Raw genomic sequence first — 21883 nt, 5'->3', positions numbered from 1 at the left:
TTTCATCAATGGACAAGTGTCTAGGTTCATTGTTCACATGCCTGGTATCACCGTATCACATGTCGCGTTTTATAATTTAGGGAACAACATGGCATGCATTATTATTATTTACTATCTAGCTGTGCATATCTAAGGAAAAATCAGCATTGTTATATATGGAGCAAAAGATAGTTTAGCGCTAAAAGCTTTGCACTTTACGATTAGGTGGCTGGGATAGAGTTGCTTTCGTACTACTATCGATTACATTGTTTATTCTCAGCAATTTGCAGCAATTGGACCAAAAAAATTCCAAATATATGGTTTATATAGTTCTTTTACAGAAATTATAACTAGTACCAAAAACATGTCGATCTAAAAATCTAAACAACTAATGCAGAAAACTACAACAATAGTGCATGTTACTTTCTTACAAATCTATATGCCTAGCATATCTGATCAGGTACGGGTGACGTTAATATTCCACCCATGACTTCACAACTAGGACCACGTGCTATATGTTGAGCAAGAATTTTAAGCAATATGACAATTTTAGTTCCTAAAGGTACACAAAAGTACTCAAAAGAAAATTCTATGCAATCTTAGGTACTAATAATAATAGTAATACCTTCATAAAAAACAGCGCGTGATACCTTGCAGGTACCGCAGAAAAAAACACGCTTCGTAAGGGCATAATTCTACGTCCACCCACCTTAGGCCTTCAGATAACCGAGATCGAAGGATTAAATAACTTTTTGCAGCTATTTGGGGTATAAACGAAAGAATTAACTGCTGCTACAAAGTTAATGTTTTGTTTTTAAAAATTTATAAGAAACTTTCATAACGAAAGGCACTGTTTAATAGCTTGCGGAGCTTAACCGTGAAAAAACCAAAACCTATCATGGGAAGCCTAGTCCATCTCAGTGGCCGGTCCAAACTAAAACCACTGCCGCTGCATCCTGCCTCCCACAGATGAAAGTTCTTCTCCTGTTGGTGAGCCCCTCCCGTTCAACTCCTTCGCCTCTGCTTCGTCTCCGCACCACACCTCGTTTTCGCAACATTTAAGCCCTCTCGCTGTCCAATCACCTCACATTTCTCTCGCCCCAAAGCAAGCAAAGAGACCAACCAAACGGAAAGAGACAACCAGAAGAGAGGCCGTGCGCTCTGGACGATCTGGACAGCGGCCGGTAAACAACCCCCCCCCCCCCCCTCCCTCCTCCATTGTTGACCCGTTAATCGCACACAAAGCGCGCCATCCTCCTCTCCCACACCTTCGCCCTCCTGGCGAGGCGAGATCCGACCATCCACGACGCCGTTCGCTGCTGTTCGTCGTCTTTTTCTTCTTCTTCTTCTCTTCCATGCGGAGGCGGCTCAGCTAGCACATGCCACACAGGTGAGCAAAGAGAGGAAGGAAGCTTTTGGTTGGTTAGTTGCTTGCTTGCTTGGGTGGGATGTGATTCGTCTGTTGGGGGTGGGTGACGGTGACGACGCCATTGACGATGATTGGCGTTGGTGTTGGAGGCTGGGCTTGAAAAAAAAAACTGGGAATTCTTCTGCCATGGCTGATTGTGTTCGTTTTCTTCTTTCCTCTTCCTTCGAGATTTGGTTGCTGTGTGATTGGTGATCGATCCGTTTCTTTGTTGGCACTCAAATGATTTCCCTTTCTCCAATCAAAATGAGATTATTATTTTTTGTTTGTTTCTTTGGAAATCATAAACTTGATTATTGGCAAATGGAGAGGTATATTGTATCATGTTCTAGAATCAAGTACTTTCCGGTTCGATTAAAACTAAAAACTCTGGGTTTTCAGTTGTGCAAGAATGGCGGTTTAGTTGTTAAATGATTGATTTGTGCTGTGTGGAAATTTGGAAAAAACATGAATTAGAATTAGTACTGTTCGGTTGGCGCGAATGGACAAGAACTGACCGTCTTCCGGTGACGCTGGTGCAGAGCAGCGGAGGCGTCTTCTCCGGGGAGCATGTCGAGGGCGATGCAGTGCTTCGGTTTCGCGGCCTGGGAGAGGGAGGAGCGGCGGGGCCGGTCGGCGGCGTCCGTGGTGGCGGCGACGACGCGGTCGCTGTCGGCGCGGTCCAACAGCAGCACGTCGACGGACCGCGACGCGCGGCGGTCGGGGTCGGAGTGCTCCCTCAACGTGTCGTCGGAGATCAGCGCCGAGTCGTTCGGCCGGTACCGGCAGCTGTCGCTGCCGCAGCGGTCGAACAACCTCCGCATCTTCACCTTCCAGGAGCTCAAGAGCGCCACCCGGGGCTTCAGCCGCTCGCTGGTGCTCGGCGAGGGCGGCTTCGGCTGCGTCTACCGCGGCACCATCCGCAGCGTCCTCGAGCCTCGCCGGAGCGTCGAGGTCGCCATCAAGCAGCTCGGCCGGAAAGGCCTGCAGGTAAATTTACCCACAACGTGACACCAGAGCTCGATAAATTCCGGCAATGCGACTATGCGAGCAAGGTGAGCTGAGGTGGTTTTCCGACGGTGGTGGTGGTGCAGGGGCATAAGGAGTGGGTGACGGAGGTGAACGTTCTTGGGGTGGTGGATCATCCGAACCTGGTGAAGCTCATCGGCTACTGCGCCGAGGACGACGAGAGGGGGATGCAGCTGCTGCTCGTCTACGAGTTCATGCCCAACGGGAGCCTGGCGGATCACCTGTCGTCGAGGTCGCCGAGGCCGGCGTCGTGGGCGATGCGGCTCAGGGTGGCGCTCGACACCGCCCGCGGCCTCAAGTATCTCCATGAAGAATCTGAAATCAAGGTCAGTGTCAGAAATGGTCTGATTTCTCTGCCTCACCTGTTTAATTTCTCCCACTTGCCTGGCATCATCAGCATTGACGTAATTGGTCTTCTCTCCAGATAATATTCCGCGATCTGAAGCCTTCCAACATTCTGATCGATGAGAACTGGAATGCGAAACTGTCAGACTTCGGCTTGGCTAGATTGGGACCTCAAGAAGGCAGCCATGTCTCCACTGCTGTACGTGATTAGACGAACTATCCTTTTTTTGCCCAGCATTTACAGTTCCTTGAGGCATCTCTTCTCACTGCAACATGCCGGCATATTTTGAATGACATATATACTATGGTTTCAGAGGTGGCACATTGGATGTTGCTCAGTAGGCAATCCACAGTAGAGCAAGCTTCGATGTAGTTCTTCCAATCTTTCTTACCTGTCATACAAAGCAAAATTAGAATGGCTATTACTGTTAGAACATAGAACAATTCTGTCGTCCTGATCTGATCGAGCAGTTTCGGTTAATGGCCTTGTGGAAACAAAAGAAATTGACACAACAGAACAATCCAAACACAGGACATGGATAGGCACTTTCGGTTAGTCTGTGTGCAAGTGCACAAGGACCGGTCAGAAAAGGCAGGTGCCTTTCTTCTGACTGGTTAATATCAACTTAGCTTTCTGGCTGTTTCCCAATTCCAACGTTTGATCACACGTGTTGCTAAGATTCTAAAATCCACTATTTTTTTCCATAGCTTCAACTGCTAGGTGTGTTTGTTAATCTCTTCTGAAAATGCTCTTTTTGTCTGACAAACCAAACAGGTGGTGGGGACTATTGGGTATGCAGCTCCTGAGTATATCCATACAGGACGCCTCAGCAGCAAGAACGACATATGGAGCTATGGTGTGGTGCTCTACGAGCTCCTCACAGGCCGGCGACCTCTAGACCGGAACAGACCAAGGGGTGAACAGAACCTTATAGAGTGGGTGAAGCCTTACTCTTCTGACGCCAAGAAGCTTGAAATTATAATGGATCCAAGGCTTGAAGGGAAGTACAGCTTGAAGTCAGCAGCCAAGCTTGCCTCAGTGGCAAACAAATGCCTGGTACGCCATGCTAGGCACCGCCCCAAGATGAGCGAGGTGCTGGAGATGGTGCAGAAGATCATCGACAGCAGTGATCTCGGAACACCAGAGCATCCCCTGATCAGCAAGTCAAAAGAATTGGTACGTGATGAAAAGAAAAGAAAAGGGATTGACCTGAAGAGAAGATTTGCTGATATTAAAGCTGGGGATCAGAGATGGTTTACATGGCAGAGATGGAGACCCAAGCTTGTGAGAACACAATGACACGGTATCAAGAGATAAAATGTTTTCTGCACTCTAACTTGCTTAGTTAGTAGCAAAAACAGCAAGGGTGAAACGTCACCTGGTATTGCCATTTACAACACAAGTCAGAGAAGACAATAACTGCAAACAAACGGTTTGGTGTAGCCCAGTGCTGGCGCCACTAAATTATGGGTAGGTCTGCATATTGTGGGTCAAATGAAGTTGGTTCTCTATACGGTTTGAGGCTACAAATTTTTACCAGAGCTGGAGAAATCAAGCTCAGTTAGTCCTTTTTGGAGTAGAAATACTACTGTACAGTCTAACTTTGCTTTGCTGAATGACTTTGAGCTGTATTTATACACCAAATAAGAATTTTCAGGCGGGGCCTGAAGCTCAGTAGTTCCACTTTGCTAGGTTTACCACTTGGTGCATCTCTTGGGATCTAGTTACATTTTTGTATATGTGTAGTTATGCAAAGTTGCATTTTCCTTTCGTAGTAGAACAATGGAGGAGCAGAATTTGCCAACGAATTATATTTGAATATGTTAGTTTGATAATCAGAGAAAAGTTCACTCTGAAAATAAAAGAAAGAAAAGATAATGTAAAGAAAAGCATGGAGGCATTGACCATGTTTCCTGACTGCTCTTTGTGTACCATTCTCTATAAGCAAGCATTGTTTGTTTAGTTAAATATCACTTGCCATTCTTTGTAAGTTATTTTATTAGGATGACACAATTCACCAATCTAACATACATGCTGTGGATGCCAAGTACGAAAATCGCTCCATGTCCAAACAAAGGCTAGGCCAAAGGCCCCATCTCAGTTACTTGTTATAAGCATTGAAAATTTAAGTTGCACTAGAGAAACACAGTAATCAGAGTGCAACATCACCTTTGCATGATGCAAACAATCAGAGGACCCAGCCATATTTGTATGAGTGACATATCAGACTTGTATGGTTTTCAAGAAACTAAAGTCCCGTCTGTTGCAATAGTCCACAAATTTTCATACTTGAAATATTCATTTGTCCTGTCTGATGATCAAATAGTCCATACAAGTTGCAGTTGAAGCCATCCATAGAAACACAGTAATAAGAGTGCAACATCACCTTTGCATCATGCAAACAATCAGAAGACCCAGCAATATTTGTATGAGTGACATATCAAACATACTTGTATGGTTTTCAAGAAACTAAAGTCCCGTCTGTTGCGGTAGTCCACAAATTTTCATACTTGAAATATTCATTTGTCCTGTCTGATGATCAAATAGTCCATACAAGTTGCAGTTGAAGCCATCTATAGAAACACAGTAATCAGAGTGCAACATCACCTTGTGCATCATGCAAACAATCAGTGGACCCAGCCATATTTGTATGAGTGACATATCAGACATACTTGTTTGGTTTTCAAGAAAGAAAAGTCCCATCTGTTGCAATAGTCCACAAATTTTCATACTTGAAATATTCATTTCCTGTCTGATGATCAAATAGTCCATACAAGTTGTCGTTGAAGACACAAGTTACTGCTCCTGAAGAAAGCTGATCCAGATGCTTTATGTTATCTGTTTTGTAACAGAAACAACCATGGAGTTACTGTGATTGTAAATGTTTTCTCGGTGCTCTGATTAGCTTATACTGAAAGGCAGCTCAGAAACATCTAAGACTATTGTCGCACCCATACTTCGATATCTCTGTTGTCATTAGCAAACATGTCTCACATGCATTTCTTCTCAAAATTCAATTATCTGCCTCCGATGTTTGCTCACAATTAGGCCGTAGCTGGTAGTTTTACTTCCTCAAAGCAATATAAAATTATAAATTCAGTGTATGCAGCCAGAATTGGGAGCTGCAAACACCCTTGCACAATTCAAATTGTGTGTGATTCTTTTAGAGAGAAGTCCACAGTTGCAACCATCTTGCTAGCAGTACATACAGGTATAATCTGGAATGGTGATATCATCCTTCATTTTCATATCCACTGCTATGAGTTTCAGCAAAGCATAAATCTCTTCTGAGCTGGGGTGAGTCTTATCTCGGGCAATGAATCTGCAGAGCCCTCTGCCAACATCAATCTCACTAAATCCAGGAACCTTTTTGACACCTCTCTCCTCCATCACCTTTCTCGCTTTTTTTGCCTCTTGCCACCGCCTAGCAACAGCATAGATATTGGACAGACCAATGTACCGGCCATCATGGTCTGGCTGCAACTGGACAAGCTGCCTGCCGACTGCCTCCCCCAGCTCCACCCATCCATGGAGATGACAGGCATTCAAGAGAGCACCAAGTACAGAAACACTGGGATTCATCGGCATAGACTTAACGACACCATATGCTTCCTCCAAACGACCTGCTCGACCAAGCACGTCGACAAGGCAAGCATAGTGTTCAACATGTGGTCTCAGCCCTTGAGCTTCAAGCGAGCGAAAGAACCTCCAAGCCTCATCCACCAAACCACCATGCACACAGGCACTTAACAGACAAAGGTATGTGATCTCGTCCGGTGCAACCCCAGAATGCTCCATCTTCTGGAACATCTGCACTGACTCCCGGCTCATCCCATGAACTGCGAGACCACCAATCACAGCGTTCCATATCAAAACATCAGTACTCTTCACCGGCACAGCTTGGAAAACCTCGAGTGCCTCAACGATTGCCCCACATTTCGCGTACATATCGATGAGGGAGGTTGCGAGTCTGAGGTTGAATGGAAACCCATTCTCCTCCAGGTACCGGTGCATCTGCCTCCCCCGCACAAGGTCCCCCAGGTGCGCACAAGCCCCCAGAACGCTGATCATTGTGACATCGTTCGCCCTGACCCCATGGCGGGCCGCTGACGCCTCCATCATCTCAAACACCGCAAGAGCCTCCCGGTGCTCGCCGCACTTGACGCACCCATCGATCATGGCGCTCCACGAAACCACGTCCCGCTGGGGCATCCCCGCGAACACCCGGCGCGCGGCGGGGAGGTCGCTGCACTTGGCGTAGCCGTCGAGGAGCGCGTTCCAGGAGACGACGTTCGGGCGGGGGATTTCGTCGAACAGGCGGCGCGCGAGGGCCGGGAGCGCGCAGGCGGCGTACGCGTGGACGAAGGAGTTGGCGACGTGGAGGTCGGCGGGGAGGAGCCCCCTGCGGAGCGGCTGCGCGTGGAGCGCGAGCGCGGCGCGCGGGGAGGCGAGGCGCGCGGCGGCGCGGGCGAGGAACGGGAAGGTGAGGTGGGAGGGGCGGAGCGCGGAGCGGAGCAGGAGGAGGAAGAGGGAGAAGGCGCGGTGCGGCGCCGAGGCGGAGGCCGCGCGGATGAGGGTGTCGAGGAGGGGAGTGGAGAGCGCGGCGCGGCCGTCGAGGCGGCGGAGGAGGAGGAGGTGCGGCGGCGGCGGCGGCGGCATCCGGCACAAGAGATCCCCGTCGAACAAAATTTATCATGCGATGATGATGTCACGGAACGATGAAGCGATTACACATCATCAGTTCAATTCAGCCGATGACCTGCTGTGAAGATTGCATGAACGAATTTAAGCAAAGTGCTCCAATGTGGTATGGTTTGAGAGCTGATGCATGCTCCAACGGTGATATTGGTTTCAGCTCGATGTGCACTGAACCAAGGTTTACAATATCGTGATTATCACCATAATAATTGGCTCTAACGTGGTTGGATACACAGAAAGTCTATATAAGAATAGATAAAGATTGGTCTTTGATTTTATAAAAATAATTTTATCCGTTAAATTAAAAAATAATAAATTAAGGATTTAAAATGAGTAGAACATGTTGGCGTCCTGTTGAGTACGTGGCAAAAGAGCATTAGCAAATATTTAGTTTCAAATTAAACCATAGTCACTTTAAATTATCGAATAAATAAGATCGAGAGATTTATAAAAATGGATCTCCAAACATATGACGTTTGCAGCTATGCTTTCCGTTCGTAAACCAACCAACAACTAAATTTTGCTTTAGCCCTCAACCGGTCCTATCTTGTCAGAGCATAGCTTCCATATCTCAAGAGCATTTAATAGTATAGCCAACTACTAGCTTTAATTTATCTATAGTCAATCTAATAGTCAATTTATACAATAGCTAGCTACAAGAAGTCCACGTGCAGCTGACTATAAATTAGTAGCTCACGTCTCTTCTCTCTTCCCTCTCCCTTCTTATCTATTTAAAATATTCTTACAGCTGTCTTCTAGCCCTGCTATTTGTACCTGCTCTGATGCGATTTTCTTTCCTGCTAGACGCAAGAAGCGGCGGCGATATCCTGTGCGCGTCGCCGCCTCTGCCGCTGCCTTGTTTCCTGCGTTCGTCGCCGCCGCCGGGCTCCTTCCTGTGCGCGCCGACGCCGAGCGCCATGCTAGCCTCAGCAAGATTTTCCCGGCAAAATTGCCGTTGATGCTAGCCCCATCCTTTTCCTAATAAAACTGGAAAAGTTGGTGTTTTGCAATATTTAGTAGATTCGTGCAATTAGGTCTTAAAATCTGAGGGAGGCCATGGAAAAAAATTTCCAGCGAGGGTGGGAAGCCGGGAAGACTACAAAACAATGCTGAAAATTAAAATTTTATGACTACTAGGTTTCAGAAGAACCAAATATCTCCGGTTTATATTTGTGCCTGTGAGAATGGTAGAATTTTGTCCTCTGTTATGCTTAAGTACTATACATATTTTTAACGATATAAAATCTAATACTGAAAAATGAATTTGGTGAAAAAACCTAAAATTAAATTAAAATTTAACAAAAGAAATTTAAATTTTGGCAGTAAACACGAGAAAAACGAAAAGATTAAGGTGATTGATTCTAATTTTGATCGGCGAGAAGTTCAATCAAGAATTCACAACAATAATGGCAACGACATCCACCTAGTACCTATTCATGCCAATTAAAGTCCTCTTTATTTGGATTTATAAGCCACTTATATAGGCCAAAAACATAAAACTAAGGAGTAAATTGTATTTTTGTTATATTTTATTATCTAGGTTTCACTTTAGAGCCTCTTAAATATTTATTTTAATTTAGGTAAAATGGTTTCGACTACCCAAACGATTTTTTATGTGCATATTAATGACTTTAATATATATATTGGCTTGAGTAAACCGAACTCCAATTTATCTCCATTTTGAAAAGTTATTTACGGTTATCCAAATCACGAAAAAATTAAGAAAGTGAAAAAATGGTCACAATTTACTCAAAACACTACGTAAACATAGACAAGTGGTTTTTATTGAGCATTCTTAAAAGCATAATCCACGCTTAAACTAATAAACTTAGGCTTGGCGCTCTTGAACCAATAAAATTACCAGTTTAAGACGTTTTTTTCTTCTAGATGGGGTTGATGTTTCCTTTTATCATTAGGGAACTTTCTAAACTGTTATTATTGTGTAAATAAACAAATAAATCTATTTTCTAAGTCCGCAGTAGCCAATACATAATTTAGCAAACCTAGTTTCATGTGGCAAGAAAAATTGGTCCAAACATTCACTAAAGAACGGTGCCTAAGTAGCTAGCGTGATTTTTAAAACTCCCATCTATATTTTGTACCTGAACCTGAATAAATTGAAGAGCAATCTCATTCTCGCCAAAATAAACTTTGACAAGTTTAATAAAAAAAAATAGGTGTATATCGTTGAGAAATTCAGAAATTGTCACCGTCCAATAGCCAGCCACAGGACTACAGACCGAGGACATCGTCATCAGCCAAGCAGCTCCCTATTTGCATTGTAAATAAATATAACCGGAGGGCTTTGCCGCGTTCTGGAGTATGATTGATTAGTTCAACAAAGGGCATGGCAAATGGAACCAATATTGAACACAAACGAGAGGCGACGAGCAAACGACGGACATAACAGGCAACCTAACTATATAAATCGTCATCATCGGCGACGGCGGCGGCAGACGCAAAAGGATCAGCCGCGGCTCCGGCGCCAGCCTCTGACCGCTCGAAGCGGAACTCGCTGCCGAATCCGCGAGACTGCTGCAACGTCTGGGCGAACGCCTGGTATTTGCGGATGTCGGCGTCGCTGACACTGCGGCGCGCGTACTTCATGGACTCCTCGAAGTGAGCTGCCTTGATCTCGGCAATTTCGTCGACTTCGTCCTCCTCCATTGCTTCTGGGTTGTCCTTGTTCCGCCTCTCCCTCTCGATGTCCTGAAACAAACATAACAGAAAAAGGTTAGAAGTTGCATGAAACAATTTACTATAACATAGTTAGAAGTTGTATGAAACAATTTATCATAACATTGCATATTCTTAATAGGCCTGTTTATAGAAAGATAAAATGTTAGAACATCCCAGGCACAACTACAAATCCAAACCTGCCCAAGAAAGAGAGAGCACTAGCATAGACAAAATTCGATTAGATCTTATCATATAATTGTGATCCTAGAAGTGGCAAATCTCAGAAAGGTAGTACCGAAAGCATGTCCTTGCATCTAGTTCGTAATAAGAATGAAATAAAAAAACTGTGCATTGATAAAAATACCTTCTCGATGTTCTCTCTAATTGCATATTTGCATGCACGCTGACAGATTTCTGTAATATCTGCACCACTGAAGCCTTGGGTGTACTTGGCAAGAGCATTCAAATCCACATCCTTTGCCACAGGGGACTTCCTCAGACAAGCTTTGAAAATTTGGTGCCTAGATTGCTCGTCAGGAAGTGGAATATAAATTAGCTGATCAAGACGCCCTGGCCTGAGCAAGGCTGGATCAATGATGTCAGGCCTGTTTGTAGCCCCAATAATGAAAACAGTCTTCTTGGCATTCATGCCATCCATCTCTGTCAGTAGCTGATTCAGCACTCTGTCAGCTGCACCTCCAGCATCGCCCACACTACTTCCTCTCTGCAACAGGGCAAGGTCATCTGTAACTCATGGAACATATGATAACAAATAAATAATAGTAGTATGGGCAAGGCAAAGTATACCTGAGTAGCAATTGAGTCAAGTTCATCAAAGAAGAGCACACATGGTGCAGACTGGCGTGCCTTGTCAAATATCTCACGAACATTGGCTTCACTCTCTCCAAACCACATGGTGAGCAACTCTGGCCCCTTCACACTGATGAAGTTAGCCTGGCATTCATTGGCAATTGCCTTGGCCAACAATGTTTTACCACAGCCAGGAGGGCCATAGAAGAGAACTCCTTTGGAGGGAGACATTCCAAATTTCTCAAACTTCTCTGGGTGCTCCACTGGATATTGAACAGTCTGCAAGAATATAGGTATATTGATAGGCTGTACAGCACAAACCAGAAGCAGCAAAGCATATTATATAAGATAAAGAAGCATGTATACCTCCTGCAGCTCCCTCTTGACATTCTCCAGCCCACCAATGTCCTCCCAAGAGACATTAGGAACTTCAACAACCTGAAGACATAAAGAAACTTTAGCACCTCCAAACAGGAAACAGAACAAACATGTGAGTAAATAAATATAACAGTACAAAGAGTGTTCCTGAAGAAACTCACAGTTTCACGAAGAGCAGACGGGTTGCTTGTACCAAGTGCAGTCTTGAAATGGTCATTCGTGACAGCCATCGAGTTCAATATCTCAGCATCTATTGTCTCATCCTCAAGATCTATGATATCCATCTTCTCACGAATGCATTGAAGAGCTGCCTCAGTGCAAAGAGCAGCAAGATCAGCACCAACATATCCATGGGTATCCTTTGCAATGAGTTCCAAATCAACCTGTCCATCAAAAACAGTGATATGTAACCAGCAAGCACTTATAAAAAGAGAAATACGAATAAATAGCACAAGATGGATGGAATCATGATTGAGCATGCTTACATCTTCAGCTAGTTTCATGTTCTTGGTGTGAATACGAAGAACCTCAAGCCGCCCAACTTCATCAGGAACGCCAATGTCAATCTCACGGTCAAACCTTCCAAACCTCCGAAGAGCAGGATCAATGCTGTTAGGACGGTTTGTAGCACCCATAACAATAACATGGGAACGTGCTTTGAGTCCATCCATAAGAGTCAACAGCTGTGAGACAATACGCCGTTCGACTTCTCCATTGGTCTTCTCTCTCTTGGGAGCAATGGAATCAATCTCATCTATGAAAATAATAGATGGTGCATTCTTCTCTGCTTCCTCAAATGCCTTCCTGAGATTGCTCTCACTCTCTCCGGCTAGCTTTGACATGATCTCAGGTCCATTAATTAAAAAGAAAAAAGCTCCAGTCTCATTAGCCACAGCACGAGCAATAAGGGTCTTTCCAGAACCAGGTGGTCCATACAGCAAAATGCCCTTTGGTGGTTTCACACCAATAGATTTGAACAGTTGAGGATGACGTAATGGAAGCTCGACAAGCTCTCTGATTTGAGCCATCTGCTTTCTAACTCCGCCAACGTCATCATAACCAACATCATCAAGCCTTTCCTCATCCTCCCTCTTAACAGGCTCCCCATCACAGAAAATTTCAGTATCCGGTGCAACAATGCAATATTCAGTAGGGTCAGTCTCTATGACTTTGAATTCCACACTTCTCATTCCACCCCTAACAAGGAAGAGATCTCCCTTTCGCACAGGGCGGTAAGCTTCTAGGAAGTATGCTGCATATTTTCAGAAGAGGGATAATAATCAGTAATAATACTATGATCTGGTTGTGTCACGTTCACGTCATACTTAAACATGTTCTGAGAAAAACAGGTTTCCATGAACATGGGTAAAAATGCAAGAATTGAGTTCATGAGTGAAAAGGCAAAGATTCTATGTCAGGAACTCACGCTTCAAAAAGGCATCAAACAGGTTCCCAGTAATGCCTTCAACTGTGTCATCAATCGGAAGGATGTGCACACGTTTCCCGTATTTCACATCCTGGCACTGATGGACAGAAACGACATCACCAAGTCGCACCCTCAGGTTCTTCCTAACAACCTTGTTCATCCTAATCTTGGGCTCCTCACAGGTTTCGTCAGCAAGGACAATGCAAATAGTATCCTTCCTCTTCTTTCCCTATAATGCAAAATATAGGAAAATTGAAAACAAAAATCAGATATCAACAGCAACAGCAGCAACTGTTGACAAAATTAGCTGCAAAGTCCATTGTCTGCTAAGATGTATAGATTAGCCTGGTCATAGAGACAAACTTGCAAACAGATGGCCCTTTACATGCACATGTTAGAGAGAATTACTCTAGCTTATTCACACCTTATATGAAATTTCTTTACTACTATAAAAGCTCTAGTGGTGGTGGCAGTGAATCTGCCACCACCATCTACTCCCATTGCCTTTTCACAATTTACCCCCTTAACTACGTAATATTAAAAATCAATCAAATCGATATGGATATCCACATAAAATCAAATTGATATGGATATTTCCTATATAAAAAAGATGGTCACATATTTCATGAAAAATATCTTTCTATTTATTCTAGGAATAATATAATATGTTTTTATCCTTTGCAAAGCACATGCATTCAGCTAGTCAACCAATATATTAAAACATGTCCAAATGTGCAAATATAATTCTTGGTCAGTTGCACACCAAAAGCGGCATTGAACACAAGTTGCAACATAATGCACGGTATCAAATTGAGAAATATCTTGCAGAAGAATTTAACAAATGGCTATGTACCAAGAACTACAACATGCAGGTAAATCATCGCCTAATATTTCAATCACTCATTCACACTGAAGCACCGCACTTTTAACCAAAGCAAGAAAATTATGGGCTGCAATCTGACTGACATCTAGCAGATAGTAGTACAAAAACTAACATCATTCTACTCAAAATCCCATCTAAACAGCGTATTGTGAGTTGTACTATGCATCAAACATGGTGGCAAAATTATGTTTTTTTTTCTCAATAGATCTGTAATCAAGACTAACTAATTCTAATTTCGTCAACAGCGGGGGCAGATCGATTCTCTGCCAACCAAAAACATATACCACGAGTTGCAACAAAGTCATCGACTAAATAGCTCCCAATCCCTAGATGGACAAAGCTCAGATCGGCCTGTCTCTTACCTTGAGAAGGACAGTGTCGCCGCGGAAGAGCTGCAGCCTCTCCATGGTGTCCGGGTGCAGCGCGACGACGGAGTTGTCGTCATTCGTGGCCTCGTCAACCACGAGCCTGTTCGGCGACTTCTTCCTCTCCAGGATCGCCGTCGAGTAGTCCTTCTTCCCCTTCCTGCACCCATCCAAAAACAACACACAACTCTCAGATCAACCCAGGGAGAAAAAAAATCCCGCCAGATCGGGAACGACAAACCCTAGCGCCCCCACACGGAGCAGAAAACAGCCCAGATCGGGGCTGGGATCTTACGGATCGGCCGACGACGAGGGCTCCCCTTGGCTCGCCATGGCAACGCCCCCGCGCCCGAGTGCCCCCCGCGCGCAGGTCTCGGCGGCGGCGGCGGCGGCGTTAATCCAACCGCGTCGCGGTGGCGGAGAAGGCGATGAGATTGGAGGAGGAGACGAGGAGGGGTGGGGGAGGGGGGGATTAGTGTTCTTTTATAAGCTTCTTTCTTGCAGCGGGGGGCGGGATTCGGTTACGGCTCGGCGTCACGGTATCCGTCACTGATGAGTGGGGCCATCGGGGAGGTGGTGGCCCACCTGGCATGGACCGGCCGGGGCTCCCCCCGAGGTCACGGTCGGTCATCGGGCCGACGTGGTGGGGCCCACGTGGAAGTGAGAGAGGCGCCGTGATGGTTGCTTCGCTGGTGGTGGATGGGGGCGTGGTTGGGTTGGGGTTGGGAAAAGGATAGCGAGAGGAGGCGGGGGGAGAGGGGTTTGGTATCTGTCTGTCCCGAACTTGTACCGGAAGGAGGGTTGGTGACGCAAAACTGAATCGAATTTTCGAGAACGGAAATGTAAATCGAATCAAACAAAATTTATACAAGTTTGACAGGGAAAGGGAGCGAGGTTTCCCTGGTAAAATAAGTGGTGTTTTTGGGATTGGTTGATCTATAGAAGTCAGAACATACGTAGAAATCAACAAACCGGTTATGATTGAACCGCATAACCATAAACATAAATGGTCTCATCTTTTTGTTTTTATACAATTAAAATAAATTTAAATTTTTTACCTTAAATTTAGAGTTAATTTTGGATTTTTTATCTTAGTTTATGTTTCCGTCTTTGCGATTATATCTTATATAACATTTTTATGCATAATTTTTTTTGTCTGTAAATATGTTGTTTAGCTTTTTTTTAGCAAAACGATGGCCCTGTAAATTTTATAGATTGGATTTTTCTAAGGGTATTCTTAATGCAAAACACCATTTATAATTTCTATATCCTCCATGTCACCAAGAAATTAGTACATGCATAACTCTTACAATTCAAACATTTTATTATTAAAGTTCTATTTGCATCATCTAGGGTTCTAGCTCTAGTTCGGTGTCTCTATTTGCATGGATCGATTTCAGTGCGTGAACTAGAGGCAGAGGTTTAGGTATAGACCAGTAGAGCCGCTTGCCGAGGAGGAAGAAAAGCTGGTCATCGTCGTCGTTGTTCGGTGTTCGAGCTGACGGCGGCAACGCTGATCGACGATGTCCCGGTGCGAGGTGGCAGTCGGCGTAGTCCCCGGCAAAGTGGCGGCGCAGCGGTGGCGTTCACGTCACTGGTTGCGCCCCCTTCTGATCGGATTAGGGTTTTCTGGGGTGGAGTGGCGACGGCAGCGAATCTCGTGATGCCTGCCGTGCCGGCTCTCCACCCTCTTTTATGGCGTAGGGTGACATGGGGCCCACCAGCCTATTGGGCTGGATGCCCCCGATGAGGACGCGGTCAAGGCCCCCTTGAGCTCTTGGGCTCAAGAGGAGGAGAACAATTTAACAGTTATTTGATATAATTTAATGTTACTTGGTTATCTCTCGTTATATCTTGGGTGTTGTTTATATAACATGTCACATGCTTGGATATTGTTTTCTTCTTTTTTTTATTTACTCGCTTGTTACATTGTATTCTGTCATACGTGGTAACTTATTTAATCTTATAGACATCATTATATTCATTGCATCGTGAATGCCCTGAACCGGTCTTCTCCAAGTTTTTTTATCTGTGCAGATAGGATTTGAGGTTCTTTTTTCTTGAACTTTGATTAGCTTTGAATTATTTGCCATTGTATATTCCCGTTACCGTCATCCTTACATAGATCAGTGTGTCCTTTTCCTCAACAACATGGATTCGTGACTCAAGCGCAGGAATATGCGGCTTTTGGGCTGGCCCGTTAAGAAAAGTTAGTTAGCTATCCTTTTCTTTTCTCCTTTTTCTTAATTTGACATGGCAATGATGGGGGTAGAACCAATTCTTCTTCTAATTGACAAAGATGAGGTACACCTTATAGAATTCGTTCACAGATTTGTTTCAAATAAGCTACGGTCAATTCTTACCGAGGTTATAAGATGAAAACCATGAATTAAAATGATGCTTAATTGTGAAGTGGTCTTAGCTTAACTAAGAGCAAGTTCAATAGTATAGTCAACTACTAACTCCAATTTATCTATAATCAATCTAATATCCAATTCATACAATAGCTACCTACAAACATATACTACCTTATTCTACATGTCATATACACATTGTGTCTTGGAGTTTATGCTGCAGTTGGCTACAAATCTGTAGTTTACTGCTCTTCTCTCATCCCTTATCTCCTTAAAATATGTTTATAACTGGCTTATAGTCTGCTATTGTACCTGCTCTAATCAAGTTACTTGTGGACCAGTCCGTCCAGATTCAAATCCTACATTTGACATGGGTACCCACGTTTATGGATTCTTTCAACAGTAGGTTCATAATGGTGAGTATGGGTAACCTGAGTCTTTGGATGTGCTTATAAGAGTAAGGTGTGCGCGCGTACGCGTGTGCATTTATAGATGTGAATATGGGCGAATGAGACATCCGTGATAAATTTATCAATCTCACAATATGAAAGACCCAGTCTTCGGGGTGTTCATATGGATAGGATGTGGGTGTGTGTTCTTCAAATATGCTCATAGGGACAGAGTTCATGTATGTGCGTTCTTTAGATGTGCTTATATGGGTAAGGTGTGAGTGCGTGCATTCATAGAGGTGAATATGGTCGGCTTAATCTTCAAAGGTGCTTGAAGGATAGGGTGTGCATATGTGCACTAAAAGAGTGACTATGTATCTATTATGAGTATCTACGTCTATATTATGTTTCGTAAAATAAATAAACTACTTACAGTACCACCTTAGATAAAAAATAATACTTATGGCTAACTACCTCCATATGAAGATAAAGCTTTGTGGCGGCAACGATATAGGTGGGAGCTTATGACAGTGACGACGACCTCAACCTTATTCCCATTGCGACCTATGGTGGAACGTAAAGCTCGTCGACCGTGACTACCAAAAGTAGATTCTATGTCACCAACGTCTTTTTCCTAACACTATCTTTGCAAAGGTGCTATAAGATAATAGTATCTTGTCAAAGACACTATGATCACAATGAAACCACCCTCTGCCCCTCTCTCCTAGATGATAGCACTATCCCTATGAGACTAACTCGGCCGACTTCTTTTCATCCGGTTACTAATATATATATATATATATATATATATATATATATATATATATATATATATATATATATATTAAAATCCTATAAGAAAGTTGTTTTAAATTCTCATCAATATAATTTTCAATTTACTATAGTAAATAATTAATAAAATGATAATTCGCTGCTATGTTTTCTCTGTTGGTTAAAAAACTACTCAATAACACGGCCAAAGTGAAACTAATTGACACACAGTATCGATGAAACAACTCTCTGCGCGCCGCACTGTTTGACTAGGCGATGCGCCCGAGCAACATCAACACGTGTGCAACGGTAACCCCTATCCCCAGGCACAGATCTCTCTAGAATCGAAACACCCCTCCTACATGCAGCCAACTCTTGGCTCCTCAAAGCAAGGCTAATAAAATAGTCAGTAAACTGGTCGTAAGACTCTTTACGGTCTTATCTTCGCTCACTCATATAATAGTTAGCTCTTTAATACATGACTTACTTTACCCTCTCACAAAGTTTACTATTCTTGTGTTTGAGCCGGCTATAAGCTTACAGCTCGTTTCTACTCTCTCTCACCTAATCTCTTTTTTATCTCAGCATTTAGCCGGCTTTCACCCTACTATTATACTCGCTCTCAGCACGGTTAAAAAGGGAAGAAAGAACCTCGCTCCCAGCGTCCCGCGACCGCGTCGGAGCCCTGCGTCGGCGCTAGCCCCAGCCATCGATCAGTAGCAGCCTAGCAGGCTAGCGGCAGCGCGCGCGGAAACGTGCACGTGCGTGTGTAGTGTAGGTACAGGGGCTGGATCGGCAGCACAGTGCCGCGTGACCGTGACAGGCGTGCGATCGACACGGTTATTCCATGGCCGAGGGCCGAGGCCAACCACGAACTGTGCATCGATGACGATGGCCGCCGGACAGCTGACCGGCCGATCGCCGTGTATATCGATTGCTGGCGATGTCTTGGCCATCATTTTCAGTTTCAATGCATCGCCTGCGTAATTAACACCCGGGGGGCTCGTGATCGTGATTCTCATTAGTTTCCCAAAACTGGCACAACCTACTGCTATATAAACTATACCTCTCTGGAATATGTTGCAGCATGAACACTTTAGTGACCATCTCATCGCTTTTATAGACAAAATATTAAAATTTAAATTTAAAGTTAATTTTACGATTTCTTTGTCATAATTTATTTTTTAGATTTGGGCGTCCTTATGGTATCTTCTAGTAGAAAGGGGAGTAGTGTAGTAAATTTAAATCTAACCATATATTTTTATAATTATGTTAAAAAATTATTTGAAATGTTGATAAGATATATTTAGTAATTCATCTATTTTAATATAAAATATATACACAAATTTATTGCAGTGTTATATATTTTAGTTTAAATTTTACTCATATAAAATTTCTACTACACTACTATCAAGAAAATCAGATCCGTTAGATCCAAAGTAACGGACGGAACACAATTATGAAATGGTACCTTCAAAATCCTTTAGTTTTTGCTTTTATACTTAATTTCAGCAAAAAAAAAAGTTGTTTGTTCTGTTCAAGTGATCACATCGGTATTAGCACACTGATTATTTTTCGGAATCAACCCGTCCAGACTGATTATTTAGCATCGACCACTCAGTTAAGCTAGAGTAAGACGAGAATCAACCTCTGTGGCTCTCTCTTGTTGCACGGGCATATCTCATACCTTACTTTCGCTGAGCGTTATTGTCGGCTTGCTTATACTGGCTTATTAGTGAAAAGAATAATTTTAATCTCAATTTTATAGTTAATTTTAAAGTTTCTTATCGAAGTTTATTATTGTCATTGGCTTTTAATTTGCTAATTATAGTAGCATGGATATAAACTTGTATCCATAATTTTATGGGTTCCCACTACTTATCGGCTATAACCCAAACAATCAGAGCATAGGGATCCGTGTTCAATCTGAGCAAATATCGAATGGCCAAAAAATGTTTCAGTTGACAGCAAGACAAATATCAAACAAAGTTATAAATAAAAAAAGTTCTACAAGCGCACAAAATATCGATGGATTGCCATCTGACCATATATATTGTATTTCTATATGTACGGGATAAATGTGATATGATGTTGCAAATGATCATGTACGGATAAATGGACTTTGTTTTACACGATTTATGCTTCTATGCTCTCCAGTAGAGTGCATAGCATGAATTATAAAAGCAGTACCCACCGGTGGAAAAACCGTACTTACCTCTTCATATTTGCCTTGAGATTAGTGCTAAACACACTATGCTAAATATTTTTATATAGGTCCAAGCTCCTTAGAGGTGATAAACTTTCACCTATTTATGTAGAAGACGGATTGTTTCCAATGTATCAATAGTTGTAAGTACAAAATAGAACCCTAATATGGTTTACTATGAAGTCGAGGTACAGTTACGGCATGGTAGCCGGCAATGAGCTATATCCGGGCTCCTCCAATATTGACTTAGGCCGTGAGATCAGTACATCATTAATTAATATTAATTATTAAAATAATATAAAATATATTAATGTGTTTTTAAAATAACTTTCTTATAGAAAATTTTTATAAAATATACACAGTTTAACGGTTCAGGAAACGTACGTGCAGAAAAGAGATTAGTTAACTTAGCAGGGTAGCCGAACGCAGACTCAATAAGGTTGGATAGCTGGCTTGTGTTTCTTCTGCTTCAATTGTGTTGGCTTGTGTTGTGTCTCACTTCCTAGGAGGCCTCGTATGTATGTGTCAGTTGCTTCTTGTCTAATAAGTAGATTTGGGGGCCAAATCAGGATGTGCATCCCAACATTATTGATTAGGTTTGAGTAGAACTTTTTCTTTCTTATCCGTGACTCCTTGCTTATCTACCATGGACTCTATTCATACACATAAGATTTGTTTTCATATAGAAATTGATATGTTGTGCTTTACCGAGGTATATGCATGTCTGTAGAATATCTCATATTTAGTACACTGACATTTTTTTTAAAAAAAACAATACATGAGAAAAACTAACATACAATAAAGTAGCATTAGAGATATATGTATCAGACACTTTGGACAAGTACTTACTCTATCTCAAAAGACTTTAACTTTTAATTTATTTTAGGGTAGAGATTAAGGAAATGAGTAGAAGTATAAAAATGACCCCGTTAAAGCTCCGAGCACAGCTGATCTCCCTGCAGGGCGTGTTTAGTTGGCGAAATAAAATTTTTTGGGTTTCATATCTAACGTTTGACCGGATGTCGGAAGAGGTTTTAGAACACGAATAATAAAACTAATTTCATAACTCGCCTAGAAACTACGAGACAAACTTTTGAGCCTAATTAATCCGTTATTAGCATATATGGATTATGGTAACACTTATGGTCAATCATGGACTAATTAGACTTAAAAAATCCGCCTCACGGTTTTCTCCCTAAATGTGCAATTAGTTTTTTTATCTATATTTATATTTATTGTTCTACGTATATATTCAAAGATTCTATGTGATGTTTTTGAGAAAAAAAATTGAGAACCAAACCAGTCCGCACTCTGCCGCCCGTGCCCTACCGCCCTTATGGTCAAACTTAGGAAGAAGATTTTTAGTACATGAGTGTATATACACCCATTGTTTGCACGTCATCTAAATAATCATAAAAAATTATGAAAAAATTGACAAGATAGTTTGATATGAGTTATATCGCTCCACCAACATGCAAGTTTAAATTTAACTTCTATAAGTTGTAGCAAAAATAACAAAAACAATTATGAATATGCGTATACTTAGTTTCAGTTTTGTTTATTTTTTTGCTACAACTTGTAGAAGTTGAATTTAACATTGCATGTTTGTGAAGTGATATAAATCATATTAATCTATCTTATCAAATTTTTTAATGACTATTTAGATGACATGCAAGCACACGGGTGTACATACACCCGTGTGCTAAAAACTGTTTCCCGTCAGACTTAGTGCAGATCAAATGGTGGGTGGAGAGAAAACCGATGAGAGGTATATTTGATCATTCACCCTATGAAAGAAGCATATTCTGTTTCAAGCTGAATGACTCGTCTTATCGATTCGTCTTATGCTTATAAGCTAAAATTTTGATTTTCTTACCCTTAAATTTAAAAATAATTTTTAGATTTTTTAATTATACTTTATTTTTTAGTATTTATTTTTAGATCATGAATAAATAAAATATTTATTTAAAAACTATTTTTCGTTTGTGCTCATTCGTTTTTTTTCAAAGAAAAAGCTAAGTAATGACCCTCAGTAATTTAAGACGGAGGAGTGGAGTATGACACCAATAAATTTCTTTATGATTGGATCAATCATGTCTGATGGTTGAAAGATGGAGAGAGAGACAAGTAGGCTATTCCACCCATCACTTTCCCACACAATAACA

At 42.5% G+C, this 21883-nt stretch overlaps 3 protein-coding genes across 4 annotated transcripts; 1 reads left to right on the top strand and 2 right to left on the bottom strand.

The window, feature by feature from the left end:
- The first annotated feature begins 1189 nt into the window (after window positions 1-1189).
- On the top strand, window positions 1190-4161 carry LOC102700743 (serine/threonine-protein kinase PCRK1-like). Of its 2 annotated transcripts, none has more exons than XM_040528135.1 (5): window positions 1190-1369; window positions 1927-2374; window positions 2479-2739; window positions 2838-2957; window positions 3534-4161. In XM_040528135.1, exons 1-5 carry the CDS (start codon window positions 1359-1361, stop codon window positions 4056-4058), a joined length of 1365 nt encoding a protein of 454 aa, XP_040384069.1. In that variant the 5' UTR covers window positions 1190-1358; the 3' UTR covers window positions 4059-4161. The 2 variants fall into 2 exon arrangements, with proteins under 2 accessions (XP_040384069.1, XP_040384070.1); XM_040528136.1 differs by lacking the exon at window positions 1190-1369 and adding an exon at window positions 1418-1546.
- On the bottom strand, window positions 2953-7619 carry LOC102701858 (pentatricopeptide repeat-containing protein At5g08305-like). Its single transcript, XM_015841985.2, has 2 exons — window positions 4929-7619; window positions 2953-3150 (listed from the first exon to the last, which is right to left on the bottom strand). Exon 1 carries the CDS (start codon window positions 7416-7418, stop codon window positions 5955-5957), a length of 1464 nt encoding a protein of 487 aa, XP_015697471.2. The 5' UTR covers window positions 7419-7619; the 3' UTR covers window positions 2953-3150; window positions 4929-5954.
- A 1997-nt stretch (window positions 7620-9616) lies between these two features.
- Window positions 9617-14446, bottom strand: LOC102700464 (cell division cycle protein 48 homolog). The gene is made up of 9 exons (XM_006662329.3): window positions 14294-14446; window positions 13996-14158; window positions 12751-12979; window positions 11810-12576; window positions 11486-11707; window positions 11313-11384; window positions 10944-11225; window positions 10501-10860; window positions 9617-10166 (listed from the first exon to the last, which is right to left on the bottom strand). Exons 1-9 carry the CDS (start codon window positions 14329-14331, stop codon window positions 9873-9875), a joined length of 2427 nt encoding a protein of 808 aa, XP_006662392.1. The 5' UTR covers window positions 14332-14446; the 3' UTR covers window positions 9617-9872.
- Window positions 14447-21883: the final 7437 nt, after the last annotated feature.

The sequence above is a fragment of the Oryza brachyantha genome, chromosome 10 (genome assembly GCF_000231095.2).
Source record: "Oryza brachyantha chromosome 10, ObraRS2, whole genome shotgun sequence".
In the NCBI taxonomy this organism is placed as follows: Eukaryota; Viridiplantae; Streptophyta; class Magnoliopsida; order Poales; family Poaceae; genus Oryza; species Oryza brachyantha.
Note: the sequence above shows the minus strand (reverse complement) of the source record. Positions and strands in the feature narration are given on the sequence as shown.

Excerpts from the sequence above, each read along its gene's own strand:
- LOC102701858 (XM_015841985.2), bottom strand. The coding sequence starts at position 7,418 with ATGCCGCCGCCGCCGCCGCCGCACCTCCTCCTCCTCCGCCGCCTCGAC.
- LOC102700464 (XM_006662329.3), bottom strand. The coding sequence starts at position 14,331 with ATGGCGAGCCAAGGGGAGCCCTCGTCGTCGGCCGATCC. Across the intron at positions 12,577-12,750 it reads GTTTGATGCCTTTTTGAAGC|CATACTTCCTAGAAGCTTAC; the intron begins GTGAGTTCCTGA and ends GAAAATATGCAG. Across the intron at positions 11,708-11,809 it reads ACATGAAACTAGCTGAAGAT|GTTGATTTGGAACTCATTGC; the intron begins GTAAGCATGCTC and ends TTTGATGGACAG.
- LOC102700743 (XM_040528135.1), top strand. Across the intron at positions 2,375-2,478 it reads TCGGCCGGAAAGGCCTGCAG|GGGCATAAGGAGTGGGTGAC; the intron begins GTAAATTTACCC and ends GTGGTGGTGCAG. Across the intron at positions 2,958-3,533 it reads GCAGCCATGTCTCCACTGCT|GTGGTGGGGACTATTGGGTA; the intron begins GTACGTGATTAG and ends CAAACCAAACAG.